Source organism: Tachypleus tridentatus, chromosome 11, assembly GCF_004210375.1.
Source record: "Tachypleus tridentatus isolate NWPU-2018 chromosome 11, ASM421037v1, whole genome shotgun sequence".
Taxonomy (NCBI): domain Eukaryota; kingdom Metazoa; phylum Arthropoda; class Merostomata; order Xiphosura; family Limulidae; genus Tachypleus; species Tachypleus tridentatus.
The window spans coordinates 94,445,575-94,472,042 of record NC_134835.1 but is presented as its reverse complement, the minus strand read 5'-3'; the positions used below and the strand labels follow the sequence as shown (position 1 = coordinate 94,472,042).

Sequence of the window (26,468 nt, the reverse complement as noted above, 5' to 3'; positions counted from 1 at the left end):
TGCCAATTTAGAAACATGTGTTTCTGTTCATAAGAGGTTCCATGTGTAAATAAATTCTATGTTTTTTTCTACTTTGCTATTTTCGTGAGAATAATTTTTGTTTTGATTTCAGGGCTAGTAAAATGTCAGCAGTTAAGAAACGAAAAATTGATGATGAGGGAAGGTTATTCAACAGTACAACAAACTCTGTGTACGTGAAAAGTTTCCCAATTTGTCCCGTCATGCACAAAGAATTGCTGTGAGCAATTTTTCTCCAAAATGAAGCTCATCAAAACCAAATGTAGAAGTCAGCTGACTGATGAACATTTGACCAGTCAGTTAAGAGTGGGAACCACTTCTCTCGAAGCTGATATTGACAAGCTCTGTAAGGACTCTAAATTTCAAGTGTCGCACTAAAATGATCACTCATGCAAAAATATAAAATATTATTGCTTGCATTTTGAGAATTTTTTTTTATTTATTGTGCATGTACACGAATAAGCTTGTTTTTTAAGCGGGGCCGCTTGATTGATGAAGTTGGTTATATGGCCCACCGACGAAAAATGTTGCACACCCCTGTTTTAGACCTATTCTAATTGCTTCTAGTCTCAATTTGTTGGTTTTTACACTTTTTTTATGCTGTTTCCAGCGTTTTACGAGAATTCGGCTTTCAGACCGGTTTTAAGAGTTTCTACTCTCAATATGTTTGTTTTTACACTGTTTTTATGGTAGAAACACCATTTTAGAAGAATTCGTCTTTACATCTGTTTTAAGCGTTTCTAGTCTGAATTAATTTGTATTTCCAGAATTCGTCTTTTAGACCGTTTTTAAGCGTTTCTACTCTCAATTTCCAGCGATTTATAACAATTCGTCTTTTAAACCTGTTTTAATCATTTCTTGTCTGAATTTGCTAGTTTTTATACTGTTTTATGTTGATTCCAGCGTTTTAGAAGAATTAATTTTCTAAAATGGTTTTAAGCATTTCTAGTCTCAAATTGCTGGTTTTTACACTGTTTTATGCTGTTTCCAGTATTTTACAGGAATTCGTCTTTTAGACCAGTTTTAAGCGTTTCTAGTCTGAATTAAATTGTTTTTCACTGTTTCTTCGTATTTCCAGAATTCGTCTTTTAGACCGGTTTTAAGCGTTTCTTCTCTCAATTTAATGCAGTTTCCAGCGTTTTACAAGAATTCGTCTTTTAGTTCGGTTTTAAGCATTTCTAGTCTCACTTTGCTTGTGTGACTACAAGTTTTACACTGTTTTATGTTGATTCCAGCGTTTTAGAAGAATTAATTTTCTAGACCGGTTTTAAGCGTTTGTGGTATCAATTTCCTTGTTTTGGTAGTTTTTCTGCTGTTTTCACCGTTTTACAAGAATAGTTCTTTGAGACCTATTCTAATTGTTTCTAGTCTCAATTTGCTGATTTTTACACTGTTTCATGCTGTTTCCAGTATTTTACAGGAATTCGTCTTTTAGACCGGTTTTAAGCGTTTCTAGTCTGAATTAAATTGTTTTTCACTGTTTCTATGGTGTTTCTTCGTATTTCTAGAATTCGTCTTTTAGACCGGTTTTAAGCGTTTCTACTCTCAATATCCATGTTTTTAAACTGTTTTTATGCAGTTTCCAACATTTTATAAGAATTGGTTTCTTAGACCGGTTTTAAGCATTTCTAGTCTCATTTTGCTGGTTTTTACACTGTTTTATGCTGTTTCCAGTATTTTACAGGAATTCGTCTTTTAGACCGGTTTTAAGCGTTTCTAGTCTGAATTAAATTGTTTTTCACTGTTTCTATGGTGTTTCTTCGTATTTCTAGAATTCGTCTTTTAGACCGGTTTTAAGCGATTCTACTCTCAATATCCATGTTTTAAACTGTTTTATGCAGTTTCCAACATTTTATAAGAATTGGTTTCTTAGACCGGTTTTAAGCATTTCTAGTCTCATTTTGCTGGTTTTTACACTGTTTTATGCTGTTTCCAGTATTTTACAGGAATTCGTCTTTTAGACCGGTTTTAAGCGTTTCTAGTCTGAATTAAATTGTTTTTCACTGTTTCTATGGTGTTTCTTCGTATTTCTAGAATTCGTCTTTAGACCGGTTTTAAGCGATTCTACTCTCAATATCCATGTTTTTAAACTGTTTTTATGCAGTTTCCAACATTTTATAAGAATTGGTTTCTTAGACCGGTTTTAAGCATTTCTAGTCTCATTTTGCTGGTTTTTACACTGTTTTATGCTGTTTCCAGTATTTTACAGGAATTCGTCTTTTAGACCGGTTTTAAGCGTTTCTAGTCTGAATTAAATTGTTTTTCACTGTTTCTATGGTGTTTCTTCGTATTTCTAGAATTCGTCTTTTAGACCGGTTTTAAGCGTTTCTAGTCTGAATTAAATTGTTTTTCACTGTTTCTATGGTGTTTCTTCGTATTTCTAGAATTCGTCTTTTAGACCGGTTTTAAGCGTTTCTAGTCTGAATTAACTTGTTTTTATGGTGTTTCTTCGTATTTCTAGAATTCGTCTTTTAGACCGGTTTTAAGCGTTTCTACTCTCAATTTCCATGTTTTTAAACTGTTTTTATGCAGTTTCCAACATTTTATAAGAATTGGTTTCTTAGACCGGTTTTGAGCATTTCTTGTCTCAATTTCATTGTTTTTACACTGTTTTATGTTGATTCCAGCGTTTTACAAGAATTCTTTTCTTAGAACGGTTTTAAGAGTTTTTACTCTAAATTTGGTTGTTTCAACACTTTTTTCATGCTATTTCCGGCGATTTATAACAATTCGTCTTTTAAACCTGTTTTAATCATTTCTTGTCTGAATTTGCTAGTTTTTATACTGTTTTATGTTGATTTAGAAGAATTAATTTTCTAAAATGGTTTTAAGCATTTCTAGTCTCAATTTGCTGGTTTTTACACTGTTTCATGCTGTTTCCAGTATTTTACAGGAATTCGTCTTTTAGACCAGTTTTAAGCGTTTCTAGTCTGAATTAAATTGTTTTTCACTGTTTCTTCGTATTTCCAGAATTCGTCTTTTAGACCGGTTTTAAGCGTTTCTTCTCTCAATTTAATGCAGTTTCCAGCGTTTTACAAGAATTCGTCTTTTAGACCGGTTTTAAGCATTTCTAGTCTCACTTTGCTTGTGTGACTACAAGTTTTACACTGTTTTATGTTGATTCCAGCGTTTTAGAAGAATTAATTTTCTAGACCGGTTTTAAGCGTTTGTGGTATCAATTTCCTTGTTTTGGTAGTTTTTCTGCTGTTTTCACCGTTTTACAAGAATAGTTCTTTGAGACCTATTCTAATTGTTTCTAGTCTCAATTTGCTGATTTTTACACTGTTTCATGCTGTTTCCAGTATTTTACAGGAATTCGTCTTTTAGACCGGTTTTAAGCGTTTCTAGTCTGAATTAAATTGTTTTTCACTGTTTCTATGGTGTTTCTTCGTATTTGTAGAATTCGTCTTTTAGACCGGTTTTAAGCGATTCTACTCTCAATATCCATGTTTTTAAACTGTTTTTATGCAGTTTCCAACATTTTATAAGAATTGGTTTCTTAGACCGGTTTTAAGCATTTCTAGTCTCATTTTGCTGGTTTTTACACTGTTTTATGCTGTTTCCAGTATTTTACAGGAATTTGTCTTTTAGACCGGTTTTAAGCGTTTCTAGTCTGAATTAAATTGTTTTTCACTGTTTCTATGGTGTTTCTTCGTATTTCTAGAATTCGTCTTTTAGACCGGTTTTAAGCGTTTCTAGTCTGAATTAACTTGTTTTTATGGTGTTTCTTCGTATTTCTAGAATTCGTCTTTTAGACCGGTTTTAAGCGTTTCTACTCTCAATTTCCATGTTTTTAAACTGTTTTATGCAGTTTCCAACATTTTATAAGAATTGGTTTCTTAGACCGGTTTTGAGCATTTCTAGTCTCAATTTCATGGTTTTTACACTGTTTTATGTTGATTCCAGCGTTTTACAAGAATTCTTTTCTTAGACCGGTTTTAAGAGTTTTTACTCTCAATTTTTTTGTTTCAACACTTTTTTCATGCTATTTCCAGCGATTTATAACAATTCGTCTTTTAAACCTGTTTTAATCATTTCTTGTCTGAATTTAATAGTTTTTATACTGTTTTATGTTGATTCCAGCGTTTTAGAAGAATTAATTTTCTAAAATGGTTTTAAGCATTTCTAGTCTCAATTTGCTGGTTTTTACACTGTTTCATGCTGTTTCCAGTGCTTTACAGGAATTCGTCTTTTAGACCGGTTTTAAGCATTTCTAGTCTCACTTTGCTTGTGAGACTACAAGTTTTACACTGTTTTATATTGATTCCAGCGTTTTACAAGAATTAATTTTCTAGACCCGTTTTAAGCGTTTGTGGTATCAATTTCCTTGTTTTGGTATTTTTTCTGCTGTTTTCACCGTTTTACAAGAATAGTTCTTTTAGACCTATTCTAATTGTTTCTAGTCTCAATTTGTTGGTTTTTACACTTTTTTTATGCTGTTAGCAGCGTTTTACGAGAATTCGGCTTTCAGACCGGTTTTAAGAGTTTCTACTCTCAATATGTTTGTTTTTACACTGTTTTTATGGTAGAAACACCATTTTAGAAGAATTCGTATTTTAAATCTGTTTTAAGCGTTTCTAGTCTGAATTAAATTGTTTTTCACTGTTTCTATGGTGTTTCTTCGTATTTCTAGAATTCGTCTTTTAGACCGGTTTTAAGCGTTTCTAATCTCAATTTCCATGTTTTTAAACTGTTTTTATGCAGTTTCCAACATTTTATAAGAATTGGTTTCTTAGACCGGTTTTGAGCATTTCTAGTCTCAATTTCATGGTTTTTACACTGTTTTATGTTGATTCCAGCGTTTTACAAGAATTCTTTTCTTAGACCGGTTTTAAGAGTTTTACTCTCAATTTGGTTGTTTCAACACTTTTTTCATGCTATTTCCATCGATTTATAACAATTCGTCTTTTAAACCTGTTTTAATCATTTCTTGTCTGAATTTGCTAGCTTTTATACTGTTTTATGTTGATTCCAGCGTTTTAGAAGAATTAATTTTCTAAAATGGTTTTAAGCATTTCTAGTCTCAATTTGCTGGTTTTTACACTGTTTCATGCTGTTTCCAGTGCTTTACAGGAATTCGTCTTTTAGACCCGTTTTAAGCGTTTCTAGTCTGAATTAACTTGTTTTTTATGGTGTTTCTTCGTATTTCTAGAATTCGTCTTTAGTCCGGTTTTAAGCATTTGTAGTCTCAATTTGCTATTTGTTACTGTGTTTTAATGCTGTTTCCAGCGTTTTACGAGAATTCGGCTTTCAGACCAGTTTTAAGAGTTTCTACTCTCAATATGTTTGTTTTTACACTGTTTTTATGGTAGAAACACCATTTTAGAAGAATTAGTCTTTTAAATCTGTTTTAAGCGTTTCTAGTGTGAATTATCTTGTTTTTCACTGTTTTATGGTGTTTCCAGCGATTTATAACATTTCGTCTTTTATGGTGTTCCTTCGTATTTCCAGAATTCGTCTTTTAAACCGCTTTTAAGCGTTTCTACTCTCAATTTCCAGCGATTTATAACAATTCGTCTTTCAAACCTGTTTTAATTGTTTCTTGTCTGAATTGTCTGGTTTTTAAACTGTTTTATGCTGGTTTCAACGTTTTACAAGAATTGGTTTCTTAGACCGGTTTTTCATGCTGTTTCAAGTGTTTTACAATAATTTGTCTTTTAGACCGGTTTTAAGTATTTGTAATCTCAACTTCTTGGATGCTTCTGTGTTTCTTTCTGATTTTACCATTTTACAAGAATTCTTAACTGGTTTCTTTTATGCTGGTTTCAACGTTTTAAGCGTTTCTACTCTCAATTTCTATGTTTTTACATTGTTTTTATGCTGTTTCCAGCGATTTATAACATTTAAACCTGTTTTAATCGTTTTTCGTTTCAATTTGCTAGTTATTATACTGTTTTATGTTGATTCCAGCGTTTTACAAGAATTAATTTTCTAGACCGGTTTTAAGCGCTCTTAATTTCCTTGTTTTTGTAGTTTTTCTGCTATATTCACCGTTTTATAAGAATTGTTCTTTTAGACTTTTTTTAATTGTTTGTAATCTCAATTTGTTGCTTTTTACAATTTTTTTTATGCTGTTTCTAGCATTTTAGAAGAATTCGTCTTTTAAATCTGTTTTAAGCGTTTCTAGTCTGAATTATCTTGTTTTTCACTGTTTATATGGTGTTACTTCGTATTTCCAGAATTCGTCTTTTAGACCGGTTCTACTCTCAATTTCCATGTTTTTACACTGTTTTTATGCTGTTTCCAGCGATTTATAACAATTCGTCTTTTAAACCTGTTTTAATCGTTTCTTGTCTCAATTGTCTGGTTTTTAAACTGTTTTATGCTGGTTTCTTAGACCGGTTTTAAGCATTTCTAGTGTCAATTTGTTTGTTTTTACACTGTTTTTATGCTGTTTCCAGTGTTTTACGAGAATTCGTCTTTTTAATCTGTTTTAAGAATTAATTTAATCTGAATTAACTTGTTTTTCACTTTTTTATGTATTATTAGAATTTGTGTTTTAGACCGGTTTTAATCGTTTGTTGTTTCAATTTCCTTGTTTTTACACTGTTTTATGTGTAAAGAAATCGTCATTTAGACCGGTTTTAAGCGTTTCTAGTCGTAATTAGCTTGTTTTAACTATGAAAAGATATTGCTTTCGTATTTCTTTATTAGTGATTTTAATTTTAAGTTTCTGTTTCGATTTGAAAGAGATTGGAGTACTGAAGAAATTAGTACGAAAAATAATTAAAAGTTTATTTTCTTATGTTTTGTTTCGATTTGAACCGTAGTTACTGTTTCTTTCATCTTGAGAGTAAAACAGTATTTTCCTTTAGAATTGCTTTATTAATAGTTTTCCTTTTAGGTTTTGGTTTCGATTTGAAAGAAATAAAAAATACCGTTGAAAACCTAAAAAATAAACTTTGAAAGGGTATTGCTTTCGAATACAGGTGAATAAACTGAAATTTAATTGCAGTTTCGATTTGAAAGAAAAAGTTCATTTTCTTAGGTTTTGTTGTTTCTTTTTCGGTTTTCCAGAATTATTGATGTATTTGAATCTACGCATGCTCACTTGCTGTTGTCTACAACAATTTATGTGCGTTACGTCTTCAAAACAGTATATAAATATACTAAAGTGTAAGATATTAAAATCATATTCTTTTAAAAGTTTATTTTTTTAGGTTTCAGTTTCGATTTGAACCGTAGTTTCTGTTTCTTTCAAATTAAAAGTAAAACCTGAAGGAAAAACAGTATTTTCCTTAATAATGCTTCATTACTGGTTTTTTCTTTTGAATTTCTACATTAATAGGTTTCAGTTTCGATTTGAAAGAAAAAGTTCATTTTCATAGGATTTTTGTTTCTTTTACGGTTTTCCAGAATTATCGATATATTTGAATCTACGCATGCTCAGTTGTTTACAACAATTTATGTGCGTTAACTCTTCAAAACAATATTATGTTAGGAATAAACAACAGTATATTAATATTGTAAAGTGCAAGATATCAAAATGATATTTCTCTAAATTAATGTAGCCAATTTGTTTTTTACTGTAACGAGTTGAGGTTTTTTTTTGAGGTTTTCCAGAATTATTGATATTTACGCATAACGTGTGAGTTATGTGAGTTACGTCAACAAAAAGACCGCAAGAAATGAAAAAGTAATTTGAAAAAGGGTCGAAATCCGATGAAACAAACGTTTATAAGAAAAAGTTTATTACCACTTCTAACTTTTGTCAGCCTGTTTAAAGTTATATCACAAAAATTCTTTGACGTTAACGTGATCCAGTAGTCTCCAAGTGATACGTACGTAAGTAAAGGAAAATTTTTATATTCTAACCCTAAACCTCATCAAAACAGTATGTAAATAGATTCAGATTCTAAAGTGTAAGATATTAAAATGATATTCCGGTTCCAATCGCACGTTTTCTCTTTCTAGTGTTTTCTGTTAGGTTTCAGTTTGGGTTTGAAAGAAACAAAAACTTCGGTTAAAACCGAAACTGAAATCTTAAAAAAATGAACTTTTACACTCTTTTGCTTTGCAATTTCTTCATTATTGGTTTTTCTTTTAGGTGTCAGTTGTGAGGTTCTAAAATCTCCTGAAAACCCAAAGTTGTAAAAAAAACATTGGTTTATTTGATAAGCCATAGCTCTAAGACTTAATGTGATACAAAGCTAAATTTTCTTTTCAAATTTCCCAAAACATATCCGTTGATAAATCCGTTGTACATAAAAGTTCATTAGGTCTCCGGTAAAAAAATGTAGTTGCATGATTTAGCTAAAAATAGCCCTACTTCAGGTCACAGTTTGACCATGTCACCAGTTATTCAGCCTTTTCAGTTATGTACCATATATTCTTACATCTCTGAATATGATCTACAAAAAAAAGTCAGGATGGTGTTCAATCTACCTTTTGAGTTGTTGTTTACTTGAAAAAAAAACTGTGTACAAATATATCCATACAATTTTGCAATAATTTAAGAATCCCATTGAAATATTCTAATCAGCCTTTACCATATATTCTTACATCTCTGAACATGATCTTCAAAAAAATCAAGGTTGTGTAAAATAATAAATTTTTTGGGCAAAGGACCACTTTCAGGTCTTTCTTGTCAATCAGGAATCAGTCCTGCAGAAGTGTATAAAGTTTGATCTATTTGAGGCTATGAAAAATGCAAAACTGCAGCAGGTATTAGGTCACATCATAGCTTAATTCCCCACTCTACCAACAATGATGAGAAGGCTATCAGATGTGTACACAATTGTAACTGTTGGTAGTAGCAGTGAAAGTGATGCTGCAGCAGCTCAAATAGGGTCTTATGATAGGAATGACAATTATCAGCCAGGGAAATATGTGGCATGCATAAAAGATAGATTAGATGAACATTTCGATGTGTTGGTGTCATTTATGAAGAAATTAAGAAACTGTTCTCATGGTCTGCAAAGATGAAAGCTGGAGTCGTTGCTAACATATTCTTTGTCTGATAAGTGCACCTACTGTGCAAGGCAGTAGTTCTTGCCACTATGTTCTAAGTCAAAGTGATTTCAGCATAATTAAACTCGAATTTCAGAAATTTATTCAAGCTGTCTGAACAAAGCAATGTTTATTTGATATTGTGAAGGCTAATTTATTGCAAAAGCAGTTTTTGAATCATTTCATTGTCATGATTGGTGTGACTGTAATCTTTCTCAGTTATCCCTTGTTGTAGCACTGTGTTTTTGTCTGATTTTCCTTTGTATTTATTATATTATGAATCTTAAACTCAGCCATATCTGCATAACTGTAATGCATATATAATATATTTGCATTGCCATCTAACTAGTTATGCCAATAAACATGTTCAGAAATGAATTAATTCTTTCTTGTTTCTTACAACTTCATTTTGACATTGTGAAAGGGTGAAAATATTTCAGTGGGATTCATACAATTCTGACAGGTATTTTCAAATATGTTTGTATATGTATGGATATGTTTGCACACAATAACACACCTGAACTTAATTTTTTTTTTAAATAAAAAATGTATGTTCAGAGGATACTTTAAAAAAAATTTATAACTATCCTGATTTGTTTTGTAGATCATACTCACAGATGTAAGAATATATGGTAAAATCTGAAATGGTTGAGTAATTGGTGACATGGTCAAACTGTGGCCTGAAGTAGGGCTATTTTTAGCAAAATCATAAGTTACATGCAGCTAAATGTTTTTACAGATCTAACAGACCTTTAATTACAACAATTGCTGATTTTTCAACTGATATGTTATAGGAAATTAGAAAAAAAAATCAGCTTTGTACCATATTAAGTCTTAGAGCAATGGCTTATTACATAAACCAATGTTTTTTAGGATTTTGGGGTTTCAGGTCATTTTACTACCTTACAATGTAAATTATAAGAGAGATAAACTTGGTTTGAGACCATTGTTGAATTCTGTGAGATTAATTCAGTCTGTGTAGCAAATATCAACCTTCTACCACCTGGTTTAAGCTGCCAAAGTTGCCCAAAAAAATGAATTTGCCCCCCAAAAAATTAAATTTTACAGAGATGTAAGTCAGAAACTATTAGAGATATTGATCTAATCTTTGGCAATTTTTCATGATATGGGTAGATGAGCACTTGAATTTTTTTTAAGGCATTCTGTGGGGGTCACCTCTGGATGATTTGACCATTGAATGACCCTTCATCTTCTTCTGAGTAGGAAATGGATTGGTAGACAATCCAAATCACATATTCTGTCATGACGAGACAAACTCACTTGTAGAGAAAATTATATATTGAAAAACAAACAATGTTTCGACTTTCGTTAGTTATCTTCTTGTTCACAAAGAAAGAAAGGGTTATTGACCAGTAGCTGACTACATGTTTGAAGGTGGTTGTGTAACTGAGTGTAGGAATGTAGAGGGTGTGTTTAGATGATTGATTATACTTAGATATAAACCAACACAAAGGACCACCTTCATTTTGTGCTTAAGTTATTGTTTGGGAAGGCTTCTTTAATTTTGCATTTGTTTGTTTATTTATGGTTTGGGTGTTTTCTATGGTTATGTTGTGTTTATTTGAGTTGCAGTATTTAAAAAATGTGAAGGTGACTTTTTATGTTAGTTGAATCTGGTTTCCATTTTTATACTTGTTTTTCCAACATAGAAGTCATGGCAGTTATCACATTGTATTTTATAATATTGGTGTTATATTTGTCAGTGTAGTTTTTATATAGTATAGACCTTAGTTATGTGAATAAATTTGGTATTAACTTGAATGTCATATTTTGTTGCTAGTTTTTTGCCAAATGTTGGTTATTTTTCTGCTGATGTTGGGAATATGTGATATGCAGCCTGATATGGTTTCTTGATTTTTTAAATTGTGGGGTATATTTACTTTTGCTAGTTGATTTTGCTTTTTGTCCATGTGTGTGTGTAAACATTATATGCATTATGTGAGTAATAAAAATGAGTGTGATAAAAAGGTTGAAAAATTTAGATTTATATATGTCAGACATATTTTTGTAGAATTGAATATTATCTGTGAAACATCTTCTAATTGTACATAATTTTATGTGTTAATAAACTGAATGAATGCGTTTTTAAGGCATTTAGTGTAAACTTATTGACAGTTAAGATACCAGTTTCGTTAACAGTTATACCCTTTCATTAAATAATTGTTTGAGAAACATGCCAATTGTATAATGTAAATATAAATGAAGGCTATTAAAATGAGACCTTAGAGTTAATTGGCTAATGCAGTTATGGCTTAAATCATGGTAAAATTAAATTATATATGGATTTTCTCATCACCAGTTTCTAATATAACATTGTTAGGAAAGCTGAAGGATTTGGTTGGAAAAGAAAAAGAGAAAAGACAGTCATAAAAAGAGTAATTAAAGCTGATACTTTTATTGAAAGTACATAGCCAATAAGGAAAATGGACATTGGTTATATTTTACGATGTTTGTAATTACATTATATTTCCCATTATTATTTTGTTGCAATGATGCTATCAATGGTGTGTGTGGTTTATAACATCCAACCATTTATTCAAAATGTCTTGGGGTAATACAACATTTGTTAGTTCCAACTTGAAAGAATATTCCGATATTGTATCAAGATCTAAACACCAAATTAGTAATTTAGAGTAGTTCTTTAGTGTTAATATTTCTATTTGACACAAATAAAGTTTCAATTCTGTATAATATACTGTTGTTTGCTGCATAGATTTGTCATCTAAAACTAAATTGTATATGTATATATATAAAGTTTTAATCAAGTATTTGTGGATGTAGTTATACATGTGTATGAAATTTAAACCAAATTTATTTCTTGGTCTTACTTTTACAAGGATTCAATATACCTACCAAAATTATAATCACTACACAATATTATTAACATCTGTGGTGTTAATGTGATGACTTTCTGAAATACATATGTAAATGTGAGAGTTACCTGATGCATGATTTTTAATATTAAAACACTGATATTGTATTTGAATGACATTAGTGTTTAATGCAATGGTTCCCAACCAGAGGTGCTCGTATCCCTTGGAGGTGCGAGATAACATTTCAATTTTTGTTTGTTTATATCAAGAGTACTGTCCGACATATTCAAAAATTGTGCCATGCTTTGAAAAACTTGTAAGAAATAAAGAGGAACAAAAGAGTCATTAAATTTAAATTGGCTTATGAATATTTGAACATTCCAAATTCAAAGAAATTTCATGCATGGATGAAAATTTATTTTTTTGTAGGCCATGTAGGGTTTATGCAACTTTTAGTTTGTTGTAATATTTTTTCATTTCGAAATGTTTTGTTTTTGTTTATATATCATTAAAAACTAATTATAAAAATTTGTTTTGGCCACCTTCATTTTTATTCTTAAATAAATAATTACTGTGAGGGGTGCAAGAACATATTAAAATTTTGGTTGGGAACCACTGGTTTAATGGATATTAACAGTGGGGTTTAATGTTGTTATCAAATGGTGCAAATAAAGTGTAAACACTTGTTTTTACTGGGCAGTTGCCCTTAATTTTTTTGAATTAGAAATGAAACCACACATTTCTACTTATTAAAATTCCTAATCTCCATCCTTATAAAAAGTTATAAAATAGAACTAAAGAAAACTACAGATTCTATCTTATAAGAACTGTTAACCTTGTTCTTCCTGTTGACTGTAGGGAACTTGTATTGTAAAGATCAGTCACACTGTTTGTTGGTAAAAGAGTAACCTAAGACTTGGCAGTGGGTGGTGATGTAGCAGTTGATTTTGCAAACAGTTGCACTAGAAAGTAATATTGTAATTATTTTTAGATTATTGAGAAGATTGAAAGGGTTTTCTCCTGAATGGTAGATGTATCGTGAACTTATGGACTTGCAGTAGGGTCAGCCACAAAACCCATGCTTTTCACCCAGGGTTCTGTGTTTTTCAGGATATGTGCAATTAAACAGTGAATTTTATCAAATGATTTTCATGTGTACAATTATCAGTTTTTCGGTTCAATCGGTAAATACGTTTTGTCTGTCATGACAGTTGTTATCAGAGTTTTTACAGCTATAAAATTTGAGACCAGTGATTCAAACTGGTGTATAAATAAATTGAAACACCTAAAGTAAATTCCATTTGATGCTTTTTATCCTAGTTATGTAATGGTAGATTTTATTAGTCTAAACTAATTCTCAAATAAATTTAGTAGTTTACAAACTGTTTTTTTTTATATAGCACAAACACCATGTGGTTATACATTGCATTAGACTACATCATGTTTAACTATACCCAATACCAGCTTGATCAGATTATTAAAAATAGGATATGTATGTAAATTACATTTGTTGAAAATGTGTTGTTAAGCACTAACTATACATTTTTGTAAATTATATGCTGGTTATTTATTAATATAGTGAAAATGTGCTTGAGAACTATTTGATTAGCCATCCATTATTTTTAAGTGAGAAACTAGAGAGAAAATAGCTAATCAGTGTCACTTAGCTCCAACTCTTGGACTTTTTTATTATTGGAAAGGATGAATCCACTACTCTACGTTACCAGTAAGATGCATGAAAACCATTGTATGACATGACTGTCTGTTTAGAGAAAGAGAGATCATAAGTGTTTTCACTTGTACTTTGTATTTAAAGCCCTTCATATCTTACATTTACAATAGAAAGAGAACTAATGCATTCACTAACTTTCATGTGACATGCATTACACCATTTGTAATTGTTATATTTCTTTATATCTGCAGGCTTACAGTATTAGAAACCTGGTTTTAATACTTATGGTGGGCACAGATATCCCTTGTGTTGTTATCAGCATTTCAAACAGTTACTGTATAGATGCACAAATCTTCTTTAAGATTAAGCCCCAGAGATGATCAACTGTGTTACACATCTAGCTGAATAATTCACAAGAATTAATCAGTATTGTCGTACATGCATGTTTTAAAGTTTCCTATATAAATATTAGGTGAGTGTATGAGCAGAAACTAAAATACACTATTCATACAGTTTTCATGATTTTAATAAAAACACATGGGTTCAAGAAGACTCGACACAAAATAATAACCATAAAGTGTGACCACTTTTGAAAGGTGGACTTTTTTTTTTCTGTGAATGTTTTCTTCTAAAGACAAAGGTCCACTTTATAAAGTGCTCAGGATTATTTTATATAGATTATATAAAAAAAACAAAAGTTCAGCTTTCATGATAGAAGGAGAAATAAGGAAAGAAAAAAAATATTTTTTTTGACAAAGATGAAACCACTGAATGAAGATCATTGATTCCAGGTTCTAGATGAAGTCCAAAAGGTTGAACAGTATTTAGATTAGCAATCCAATGAGTTTCTTTTATTTCTCTGTAAGCTTTAATTTTGAATCCTGTTTTCAATGGTTCAGCAGAACAGTATAATGAAACCTTATTTCATCAAAATAAGAAAACGAAAATTTGGTAAATAATAATATGGTTATATGCTTCCTAAACTACTAAAAAAAAATTAGTCACTGGCAACCCTAAAGTACTTGACGGTGTGTTTGGATTTGTTACGTATGATACGTGGTTCCAATATATTATATGATATATAGTGACGAATAAAAGTCATTGCAATCACTCTCTACATTTTTTTATATTTAAATATTTCATCTCTTATGTATTTATACCATGTTTTTCTTCTCTATTTTTTTCACAATGATAATGTGTATGAAGCTGCCTTTCCTTTCAGTTAACTTATTGATTCGTCTTTCAAGTGTGCTTGATGCTGATAAAGTATTGTGAAAGTACAATTTTTCATATGTTAAAAGTATTGTTTACAGTTATTTGTACAGCGAGTGTGTATTATATCAGGTTTGATGAATTTGTGACAGTAAAATAATAGTTATGTTGATAATTCACTTTGATGTATTATTAGGGGGAATGTGATTCTTCAGATGAAAAAGCTCCTCGGAAATGGTTAATGAACAACTGGGCTTCATTTTCGACAATATATAAAAAAAAACCTCTTGATGACATCAAGTGAGTGTTAATAATTAATTACCTGGACAGAATTTATTTATTTAATATAAAAAGAAACTTTATAAAAGTTTTGAGCATTGCCTAAAGATTGAAATTGCCAAAACATCTTATATTTGTATGTCATGTTTAGAGTCTCAGTTGGTAATTTATTCGTACTGGTTGTGTTTTGAAAGAGATCATTCCAAATACAATAATTATATATAAGGAGAGTCAGTCATGATAGGAGGTAGAGAATTCTCTCGTGTTGCTAATGTATTATTTTCATTGAGCTATGAAATTCTATAAAGATGTGGTAATAATTAAAATAGATGTAGATCTAATAGTATAGGTATGTAGTTAATGAAATGTTTCTATTATGTAATATAGTTTTAATATCTGAATTTCAAAAGTAAAATATGTTAATTTGTAACGTCTTAGTCATTTCTGTATGACGTGATGGCACTTGTTTGTTCTAAGTTGCTGAACTTAGGTAGTCTTTTCACTTGTATTTGATTGACTGAGATTGAATACAACTTTCAGACTTGCAGATTTTCCTAATACATAACATAATGTTATAGGAAATTGTTTTAATGCACAATGTTTGGTTAGAAAACCAGGTAAATTGTAATAATTATAGAACATTGTATGCTTTGTGTTTATTACTGTTTGTGCTCTAAAGTATATATTTGAAATTAATAAATAATTTGGGAAAAAATCAAAAACAGCCCAGTGAAAATTTGGGTTAGCATCTTTCAACACTTAAAGTTTTTGACAACAAAAGAAATTACAGCATTCACAATTAAGTACTAGATTTGTGTTATTTTATATGTACATATTTTGTTTGTTATAAAAGTAAAAAAAAAAAAACTTATTAGGTGACATGAGAAAATATAAATGAAGAAATAGATTAATTTATTTGAAATATTTGTATATACATATGAAGATCGTGTGTTACATAATTTTATGCTGTAATTTGAACCAAGTGTATACAAGGTGATTCCTAGCTTGTTACGTAGGCTTAGTATATAGAAAGTTGTCATATTTAACTGATACAAGCCTGACAATAGTCAGGATAAATAATGATAAGCTTCTATTGTAATTTGCAGGGATTTTAGAAAGGAAAAATGTTATTTCATATTTTGTTTTGGTGTGGTTACAGTGGCCTAAGCTCATGTGGTGTAAGGGTAGAGAAAATAATGCATAACATGTAAATTTTTACCAAAAATAACTTGATATTGAATTAGAAGATTCTAGAAACTCTGCAAATGAAATTTGGAAACTGAAATATTAAAGATATATAAATTTTATTAATTTTAGCATGAAAATCACCTTGCTCTCATACTAGTCAGAGTTTAAAATTGAGACAAATCTTTATAAAAATAAATTCATAAGGATTGATTTTTGAGTATCTCATTAGTTATTGTATCCACTATATTTTGTTTGATACAAATCACTTCAGTGTTTGTTCCTGTCAATTTTGTCTGGGAGTATTTTGGAGTTAAGATTGGCCTGTACTTTGCTTGGCTTGGATTTTACACCTGTATGCTGATTTCAGCTTCATTAGTAGGAGTGTTGTGTTTTCTGTATGGGTGCTTTACCTTGTTGGGTGATGCTCACAGGTATGAATAAGGGGGAGAAAAAAGATAAAATTATACCTCAGATAAATCAGTTACTTAGAGCTATGTGATTGATGGAAAGTGGTATGTGATTAATCAACTGGACTAATTAATCAGTGTTTAGCTAATTAATTATTTTCACACAAGCCATTTGTATCTGGAATAATTGCAAATAATAATAATTGGAACCATTAATTTTTATTGGTTGATATGTTTTGAACCATTAATTTACCTTAAATTATTTTAAATAATTTTTGTGATAAATTGAGTTAAACATAATTTCAGTGAATCAGTTATTTTATGTGGCATTATCATTGAAATTGATAGTTGTATATTATGGTTGATTTGGATGTCTAGCTGTACTGTGTTTATTCTATAGACTTAAAACTAAAATGCATTTGGTTTTACAGTAAGGACATTTGTGAAGACTACAAGGACGCTATTTTATGTCCATGGTGTGACGTAGAAGGATATAGATACGAAGATTAGGCCAGACGTTCACTTTTGCAAAAATAACTCATCTTTTCGTCCACTCTGTATTTTATGTAGAAAATAAGCAACCTTTCCCTAATGTTTAGGTCAGTCCTATATAGTTAGCATTATAACAGGCAAAAAAACGTGATGTTATGTGTTGTGATACAATACATATAGAGTCTATTTGATAATAAACAGTTTGGTTAAAAGTGAGTTAATTCTGCTCTTACCCACTGTAAGCATTGTAGGTGTGTGTGCTTTTTTTATTTAGACAATATACAATATGTCGTTCAAGATGTTGTAAAAACATGTAGGTTCAAGATGTCTTGATAGACATTAATACAAACCTCAGAATTTGAGCATCTTTTTTGAAGGTGGACCTCTTCAAGTTACAAATAGGAAATGGTGGTGTAATCAAATGAGGATATGTGTAATACAAATAAGGTAGTTTAGTAACATCAAGACTGTCATCTGGTTTTCGTGAAGAAATGTCTATTTCTCTATGTTCTAGTGTAAAATGTCTCATTTCCAGTGTAAGAGAATGTCGCTAAAAGGTGTTAGGAATATTTTACTTTAGAAATGGCTGAATATGTGTGTATTTAAAACTATACTTAAGCATTTAGTGAAGTAAAGGTGACACCTGGAGACAGTTTGAAAAAAATATTAATCAATTTATAAAAAATTATCTTAAATAGTATGTTTTACTAAATTCAGCTTTCCGCCTATAGAAGGAGAAATAAGGAAAGAAAAAAAAATATTTTTTTTGACAAAGATGAAACCACTGAATGAAGATCATCGATTCAGGTTCTAGATGAAGTCCAAAAGGTTGAACAGTATTTAGATTAGCAATCCAATGAGTTTCTTTTATTTCTCTGTAAGCTTTTAATTTTGAATCCTGTTTTCAATGGTTCAGCAGAACAGTATAATGAAACCTTATTTCATCAAAATAAGAAAATGAAAATTTGGTAAATAATAATATGGTTATATGCTTCCTAAACTACTAAAAAAAAAATTAGTCACTGGCAACCCTAAAGTACTTGACGCGTGTGCTTGGGTTTGAATTAATATGATGACGTGGTTCCAATATATTATATGATATATAGTGACGAATAAAAGTCATTGCAATCACTCTACATTTTTTTTATATTGAAATATTTCATCTCTTATGTATTTATACCATGTTTTTCTTCTATTTTTTTTCACAATGGTACGTGTGTATGAAGCTGCCTTTCCTTTCAGTTAACTTATTGGATTCTCGTCATTTCAAGTGTGCTTGATGCTGATAAAGTATTGTGAAAGTACAATTTTTCATATGTTAAAAGTATTGTTTACAGGTTATTTGTACAGCGAGTGTGTATTATATCAGGTTTATGACCTGATGAATTTGTGACAGTAAAATAATAGTTATGTTGATAATTCACTTTGATGTATTATTAGGGGAATGTGATTCTTCAGATGAAAAAAGCTCCTCGAAATGGTTAATGAACAACTGGGCTTCATTTTCGATAATATATAAAAAACCTCTTGATGACATCAAGTGAGTGTTAATAATTAATTACCTGGACAGAATTTATTTATTTTATATAAAAGAAACTTTATAAAAGTTTTGAGCATTGCCTAAAGATTGAAATTGCAAAAAAACATCTTATATTTGTATGTCATGTTTAGAGTCTCAGTTGGTAATTTATTCGTACATGGTTGTGTTTTGAAAGAGATTATTCCAAATACAATAATTATATATAAGGAGAGTCAGTCATGATAGGAGGTAGAGAATTCTCTCTGTGTTGCTAATGTATTATTTTCATTGAGCTATGAAATTCTATAAAGATGTGGTAATAATTAAAACAGATGTAGATCTAATAGTATAGGTATGTAGTTAATGAAATGTTTCTATTATGTAATATAGTTTTAATATCTGAATTTCAAAAGTAAAATATGTTAATTTGTAACGTCTTAGTCATTTCTGTATGACGTGATGGCACTTGTTTGTTCTAAGTTGCTGAACTTAGTAGTCTTTCACTTGTATTTGATTGACTGAGATTGAATACTTTCAGATCTTGCAGATTTTCCTAATACATAACATAATGTTATAGGAAATTGTTTTAATGCACAATGTTTGGTTAGAAAACCAGGTAAATTGTAATAATTATAGAACATTGTATGCTTTGTGTTTATTACTGTTTGTGCTCTAAAGTATATATTTGAAATTAATAAATAATTTGGGGAAAAATCAAAAAACAGCCCAGTGAAAATTTGGGTTAGCATCTTTCAACACTTAAAGTTTTTTGACAACAAAAGAAATTACAGCATTCACAATTAAATACTAGATTTTGTTATTTTATGTGTACATATTTTGTTTGTTATAAAAGTAAAAAAAAAACTTATTAGGTGACATGAGAAAATATAAATGAAGAAATAGATTAATTTATTTGCAATATTTGTATATACATCTGAAGATCGTGTGTGTTACATAATTTTATGCTGTAATTTGAACCAAGTGTATACAAGGTGATTCTAGCTTGTTACGTGAGCTTAGTTTATAGAAAGTTGTCATATTTAACTGATACAAGCCTGACAATAGTCAGGATAAATATGATAAGCTTCTATTGTAATTTGCAAGGATTTTAGAAAGGAAAAATGTTATTTCATATTTTGTTTTGGTGTGGTTACAGTGGGTCAAGCTCATGTGGTGTAAGGGTAGAGAAAATAATGCATAACATGTAAATTTTTTTACCAAAAATAACTTGATATTGAATTAGAAGATTCTAGAAGCTCTGCAAATGAAATTTGGAAACTGAAATATTAAAGATATATAAATTTTATTAATTTTAGCATGAAATCACCTTGCTCTCATACTAGTCAGAGTTTAAAATTGAGACAAATCTTTATAAAAATAAATTCATAAGGATTGATTTTTTGGAGTATCTCATTAGTTATTGTATCCACTATATTTTTGTTTGATACAAATCACTTCAGTGTTTGTTCCTGTCAATTTTGTCTGGGAGTATTTTGGAGTTAAGATTGGCCTGTACTTTGCTTGGCTTGGATTTTACACCTGTATGCTGATTTCAGCTTCATTAGTAGGAGTGTTGTGTTTTCTGTATGGGTGCTTTACCTTGTTGGGTGATGCTCACAGGTATGAATAAGGGGAGAAAAAGATAAAATTATACCTCAGATAAATCAGTTACTTAGAGCTATGTGATTGATGGAAAGTGGTATGTGATTAATCAACTGGACTAATTAATCAGTGTTTAGCTAATTAATTATTTTCACACAAGCCATTTGTATCTGGAATAATTGCAAATAATAATAATTGGAACCATTAATTTTTATTGGTTGATATGTTTTGAACCATTAATTTACCTTAAAATATTTTAAATAATTTTGTGATAAATTGAGTTAAACATAATTTCAGTGAATCAGTTATTTTATGTGGCATTATCATTGAAATTGATAGTTGTATATTATGGTTGATTTGGATGTCTAGCTGTACTGTGTTTATTCTATAGACTTAAACTAAAATGCATTTGGTTTTACAGTAAGGACATTTGTTTAATTAAGAATTGGGGATGGCTACATGTAACTTTGAAGTTTTTACCCAGTATTATAGAACAATATAATCTTTATTATTGGGTTCACCGTGGCTCGTCTTTTAAGTTTAATTTTTCTGGGGAAAGGTTTTTGTAAGTTGTTTTGAACATGGTTTTATTTTCTGCATCCTGTTACTTTGCCAGAATATAAATTTCGGCTTTAACATGATTCCATAGTTTGAGAAAGTATCAAATGTAATTAATCCTTTGAACTTTCAACACTAATATAGATTATTATAAATTTTTAAATCAACATGAAAAATATATAACATAATATTCTTCTGTGTTAAGTTTTAATTTCTTTTCAGTTAGGGTGACAATACATGCATATAGTTACATAGTATTCTTTTAACCATTTTTACAGGATGTTTTAAGTGTGGTGAAGATGAACACATGTCATGTCCTAATGTAGGTGGAAACAGGAGAAGGAAATCTGATTGCTTCAAGTGTGGTGAAGATGGACACATGTCTCGTCCTAACGCAAGTGGGGACAGGAGAAGTAAATCTGATTGCTTCAAGTGTGGAGAAGATGGACACATGTCACGAGTCCGTCCTAACGCAAGTGGGGACAGGAGAAGTAAATCTGGTTGGTTCAAGTATGGTGAAGATGGACACGACTCACGAGACTGTACAAATCCAGACAAACAAGTTGGACGTGATGGTAAGTTTTATGTAAACTGTTTTGATGTTACTATATACTACTATATTTTAGGAAGTCTGTAAAGAAGTTGAAGGTTTACATGTTGAAAAAGGATTAAAGAAAACCTGTTACAAAACGTACTCTATGATCAGTATTTAACTGCCTAATGAGTTGTGCAAAGATAGCAAAGTATAAAAATAGATGTTAATAATAAAAGTTTAAAAGATGTTGATAGAAATTGTTTGAGATTGAAAGTTTAAAATGTTAACTTTTATGCTTGTTTGTAATATTCTCATTTAAAGTTCCCGACCTGGTTAAGGCACTTGACTTGTAATTATAATGTGACGGTCAATTCCATTATTTGTTTGTAAAAGAGTACTCCAAGAGTTAGCAGTGGATGGTGATGACTAGCTGCCTTCCCTCTAGTCTTATACTGCTAAATTAGGGACGACTAGTGCAGATAGCCCTCGTGTAGCTTTGCGCGAAATTCAAAACAAAGCAAATCATTTAAAGTTCATTAAATTTTATCCCTTTTTTTAAAAAACAAACAAACAGATTAGATGTTCGAATAGCAAAGTTGTGGTTTTATTATCTTATTCAAAAATAATGTAAATTGAACTTCAGGAGGAATATTACAGCAGTTTTTTATCAGTTCTTGTTCTTTTTCTAAGGCCACGTGTTTGAACTTTATTTTTTACAAGTTATGAAAATTTATTACTTAGTTTTTTACTGATGTGTTTTTCCAAATGCTTCTGTGATGTACACTGTAACAGGTAAATGAACCATGTGTTTCCATTTGGAAGAGACGAGTCTCGTGCACCATATTTTCCTGGTCTATGGTGTTACTACTTGTGAGTATTTATTTATGAATTAATTTGAAGTACACTAAAGTTATGTGAACATTTAAGATTTCAGATTTAAAGAAGAACCAATTTTGAGAACAATGAAGTTTAGGAATTGGTTCAATAGGTAATTTAACACAGTAACAGTGTAAACATCTCTTTAAATAAAGATTTGTGTCTTTTGAAGTAATTTTTTATCAAGGTTTTGTGTAAACTTGTTTAACGTGAGTCCAATATAAAAGCAGCCACTCGGAACAACATTGCATATGTTATATTCTTCTAACCATATAAGTGAAAAATACTTAGAATAAGTTTTAGAGTAAGGCTGCATTCTGAAATTAAGATGACTTTTATAACTTCATGGCCACTGATTTTTGGTTCTATGTTTAAAGTAAAATTGTTTTTAAAAAATGTACTTTGTAAACTTGGGATGATTTTTTATTATTTTCAGTGAATCCAGATTCCAATTTTCTGCAATATAACATTCGAGACAGTTATTTCTCATAATTATATCTCCACAGAGAGGTGTAGTGTATTTCAAGATGCATGGTATGGGTATTAAAACTTTTATTAAAATAAATTAGACAATAATGTTTCAACTTTTTTAGGGCTTCAGGTTAACAAAGAGAGTTTTGATATCCATACCAACCATCTTGAGATAATATTTTTATTTCATGTGAGAGATATAGATTTTTTGTTTCATCTTCATCCAAGTTCTTTTCAGTCAACTTCCATACCTACATATCTTGGCAAATTATCTTGAAACTTGGTAGGGCCATACTTTGGTCCAATATGTACAGTCAGTATTTTAATTTTTTTTATTGAGGCTTTTTTAAGGGGTCAGATATCAAACAACCCAAAAATATATATTTTGGGCTCATGTGTGGTTATATTTACAGCAGTCTGGAAGACAACTGGCACAAATGTAAATATTAATGAGCTCAATACAATGACAAACAAAAATAGCTACATTTGTCCATTTGGAATCCTTTTTCTTCTTTTTTTTTTTTTTTGGGGGGGGCGGCTGTAAGAGATCTGATAAAAGCATAATTTAGAGATATTTGATGATCATTTACTCAGCCATATTTTGACCAACTTGCATGGTATCTGGTACAAAGATATTTTTGTACACGTCTCAAACAAAAAATTGTGAAATTGCCCATTTTTAGTAATTATAAAATGGGTTAAGATGCCACAAAAAAGCATAACTTTAGAGTTGTTTGATCAGTTGCAGGTTTCATGGTTTTTGTTTTATCATATCCTACAAAACCTAGAAAATCTAGGTAAAGACTTAGTGAACCACTCTGTAAAAGGACAAACAACCTCCAATTGTGCAAAGAAATCTGGACTTTAAATGCCAGACTGCAGTTATATTTTGCTACAGCAAAGTTTATATATATATATATATATAAGTTCCTTGAAACTATTTTAAATTTAGGTATATATTCTGTGTTACAGTAGCTCTTGATGCAGTGATTCTTTATAGACTTGAGAGATTATGATTTTATTCTTTAGGTTACAGCTCTTGTTGGTGGTGTGATTTTCTACAGAATATCCATTGAAACTGTTCTGTACTTCACGTTGAGAGGCAATCAGACACTTACCAGCATGGTATCTCTCACTACTTCTGTGTGCATCATGACCTTTAACCTGGTAGGTGACTTAAATCAGAAAAGTTAGGGATATGAAATTTACCTATTTCTAGTTGTGTAAAATGCACTTTTTATGGCTTTATTCAATATGATATGGATCAAATACCTGCTTATAGTGGTATGTGTATATACGTGTGTGTGTGTTTTGTTGTTCATTTATTTATTTTTTTACTTTGATTTCTTAATGACTAAAAGGAAATGTTATATGTAATTATTTGTGATTTTTTAAGGTTTTACTTGTTTTCTGTTCAGCTGTAAATAATGTAAGGGTTTTTTCATGTTTGTATTCTCGAGAATGAAATTAATATAGCTTGGAATTTTTTCATGAATGCACCAAAATAATCATAAGAAAATCTTTATACTTTGCGTGTCACAGAAATTATTAAAGTAATGACAAAACCTCAGTATTTAAGTTCAGATGCAAGTAACACTACTATATATTTGTTTTGTAAGATCTTCAGTAGTACTTTTCAGTTTTGCCCATTTCAGCCATGGAGGCATTATAATATGACAGTCAATCTGTCATATTCATTAGTAATGAATTACTATTCATTACCATTCATTACTATTCATTGGTAAAAGAGTAGCCTCAGGTGTGGCTGTGGGTGATGATGATTAAACGCCTTCCCTCTAGTCTTACACTGCTAAATTAAGGACTTCTAGTGCCGATAGCCTTTGTGTAGATTTGTGCAAACCTCAACACAAGCTTTATCGACAAGCTTTTATTTCCAACATGTCCATCTCTTGTTAACATTTTAAGATCTTGCTGAATAGCATCTGTGTTCAGTAATGCTAGCAGTTCATTCTTAAAAACTTCTGAATGAAAGACGTCTACAAGAAATATCTTTATTTAAACTTGTATTATTAAGTGTAATTCTTTGTTTATTATGTCATTGGTATGAAACTCAGGTTAGTCTCCTATTTTATCTGGAAAGTTATGGGGGGGGAATTTAGAATATATGAATTGTGAATTTTGTCTTTTTATTTATAATGACAGTTTTGAAAGTGTAAAGAATAGTAATTTGTTAATCCTTATGTGAAAAAAATTTCCATAAAAATGTTTCTCTGTAACAAAAATAATAAAATTTCACTCTAAATGTCTTTTTTTTTTTGTAACTGTTATTTATGTCTGAATTTTTGAAGAATAGGTTTGTATAATCTGTAGTTTTTCACCACAAGTTGTTTTTGGTGACTATTATAAACTGGGAGAAAACTGAAAAGATACTGATTCAGAAAAAGCTGTTTGTTGTGCACCAGTTTGATATCACGGAGTATAATATTACATGTAACAACTTCATGGTTGCATTTGTTTTTACAGTATTGTAGTTTACAGTAGTTGGTGTGAAACATGAGCAGTAACGAATTATCTGTGTAAAGAAACTGCGACCAAAAACAATTTCATATTAGATGGTATTTATAATATTAATGAAGAAACGGTTATTAACTTATTATTTCTTATGACTTAGCTCTTGCAGATACTTAGGTTGGATAGATTAGAATCAATATCCTTACTTGATTAGGCTGGATGTTGCCGAGACTTTAGAACGTTAAAACTATTAATATAAGATAAGATTTTATAACTTGTGACCTGTTGCCATAAAAACACGAGTGTGCTATAAGAGTGACAGTTACATGTTAGTTTGGTTAGACATGAGTAGTGAGTGATATTGAAGTAGCTTCATTTTCTCTAGTATATTAATTACGAATTGGGGATGGCTACATGTAACTTTGAAGTTTTAACCCAGTATTATAGAACAATACAATCTTTATTATTGGGTTCACCGTGGCTCGTCTTTTAAGTTTAATTTTTCTGGGGAAAGGTTTTTTGTAAGTTGTTTTGAACATGGTTTTATTTTCTGCATCCTGTTACTTTGCCAGAATATAAATTTCTGCTTTAACATGACTCCATAGTTTGAGAAAGTATCAAATGTAATTAATCCTTTGAACTTTCAACACTAATATAGATTATTATAAATTTTTAAATCAACATGAAAAATATATAACATAATATTCTTCTGTGTTAAGTTTTAATTTCTTTTCAGTTAGGGTGACAATACATGCATATAGTTACATAGTATTCTTTTAACCATTTTTTACAGGATGTTTTAAGTGTGGTGAAGATGAACACATGTCACGAGACTGTCCTAATGTAGGTGGAAACAGGAGAAGGAAATCTGATTGCTTCAAGTGTGGTGAAGATGGACACATGTCTCGAGTCCGTCCTAACGCAAGTGGGGACAGGAGAAGTAAATCTGATTGCTTCAAGTGTGGAGAAGATGGACACATGTCACGAGTCCGTCCTAACGCAAGTGGGGACAGGAGAAGTAAATCTGGTTGGTTCAAGTATGGTGAAGATGGACACGACTCACGAGACTGTACAAATCCAGACAAACAAGTTGGACGTGATGGTAAGTTTTATGTAAACTGTTTTGATGTTACTATATACTACTATATTTTAGGAATTCTGTAAAGAAGTTGAAGGTTTACATGTTGAAAAAAAGGATTAAAGAAAACCTGTTACAGAACGTACTCTATGATCAGTATTTAACTGCCTAAAGAGTTGTGCAAAGGTAGCAAAGTATAAAAAATAGATGTTAATAATAAAAGTTTAAAAGATGTTGATAGAAATTGTTTGAGATTGAAAGTTTAAAATGTTAACTTTTATGCTTGTTTGTAATATTCTCATTTAA

General features: G+C 30.4%; 1 protein-coding gene and 1 long non-coding RNA gene across 5 annotated transcripts in view; both read left to right on the top strand.

Annotated features, from left to right (window-relative positions):
- The first annotated feature begins 7,721 nt into the window (after window positions 1–7,721).
- LOC143232812 (uncharacterized) lies at window positions 7,722–17,094 on the top strand. Its single transcript, XR_013017775.1, has 3 exons — window positions 7,722–7,803; window positions 14,882–14,985; window positions 16,991–17,094. It is a non-coding gene; the product is annotated as an uncharacterized LOC143232812 (long non-coding RNA).
- A 3,974-nt stretch (window positions 17,095–21,068) lies between these two features.
- LOC143232807 (uncharacterized) overlaps window positions 21,069–26,468 on the top strand; it is a 34,716-nt gene continuing 29,316 nt past the window's right edge. For 3 of the 4 annotated variants that reach the window (XM_076468711.1, XM_076468712.1, XM_076468709.1), the window contains exons 1-2: window positions 23,642–23,779; window positions 25,878–26,186. In XM_076468711.1, the coding sequence (XP_076324826.1) occupies window positions 25,977–26,186 (210 nt within the window). In that variant the 5' untranslated portion in view covers window positions 23,642–23,779; window positions 25,878–25,976. Of the gene's footprint in view, window positions 21,306–22,057; window positions 22,136–23,641; window positions 23,780–25,877; window positions 26,187–26,468 lie in introns of those variants that run through there. The other variant, XM_076468710.1, reaches the window with a different exon arrangement.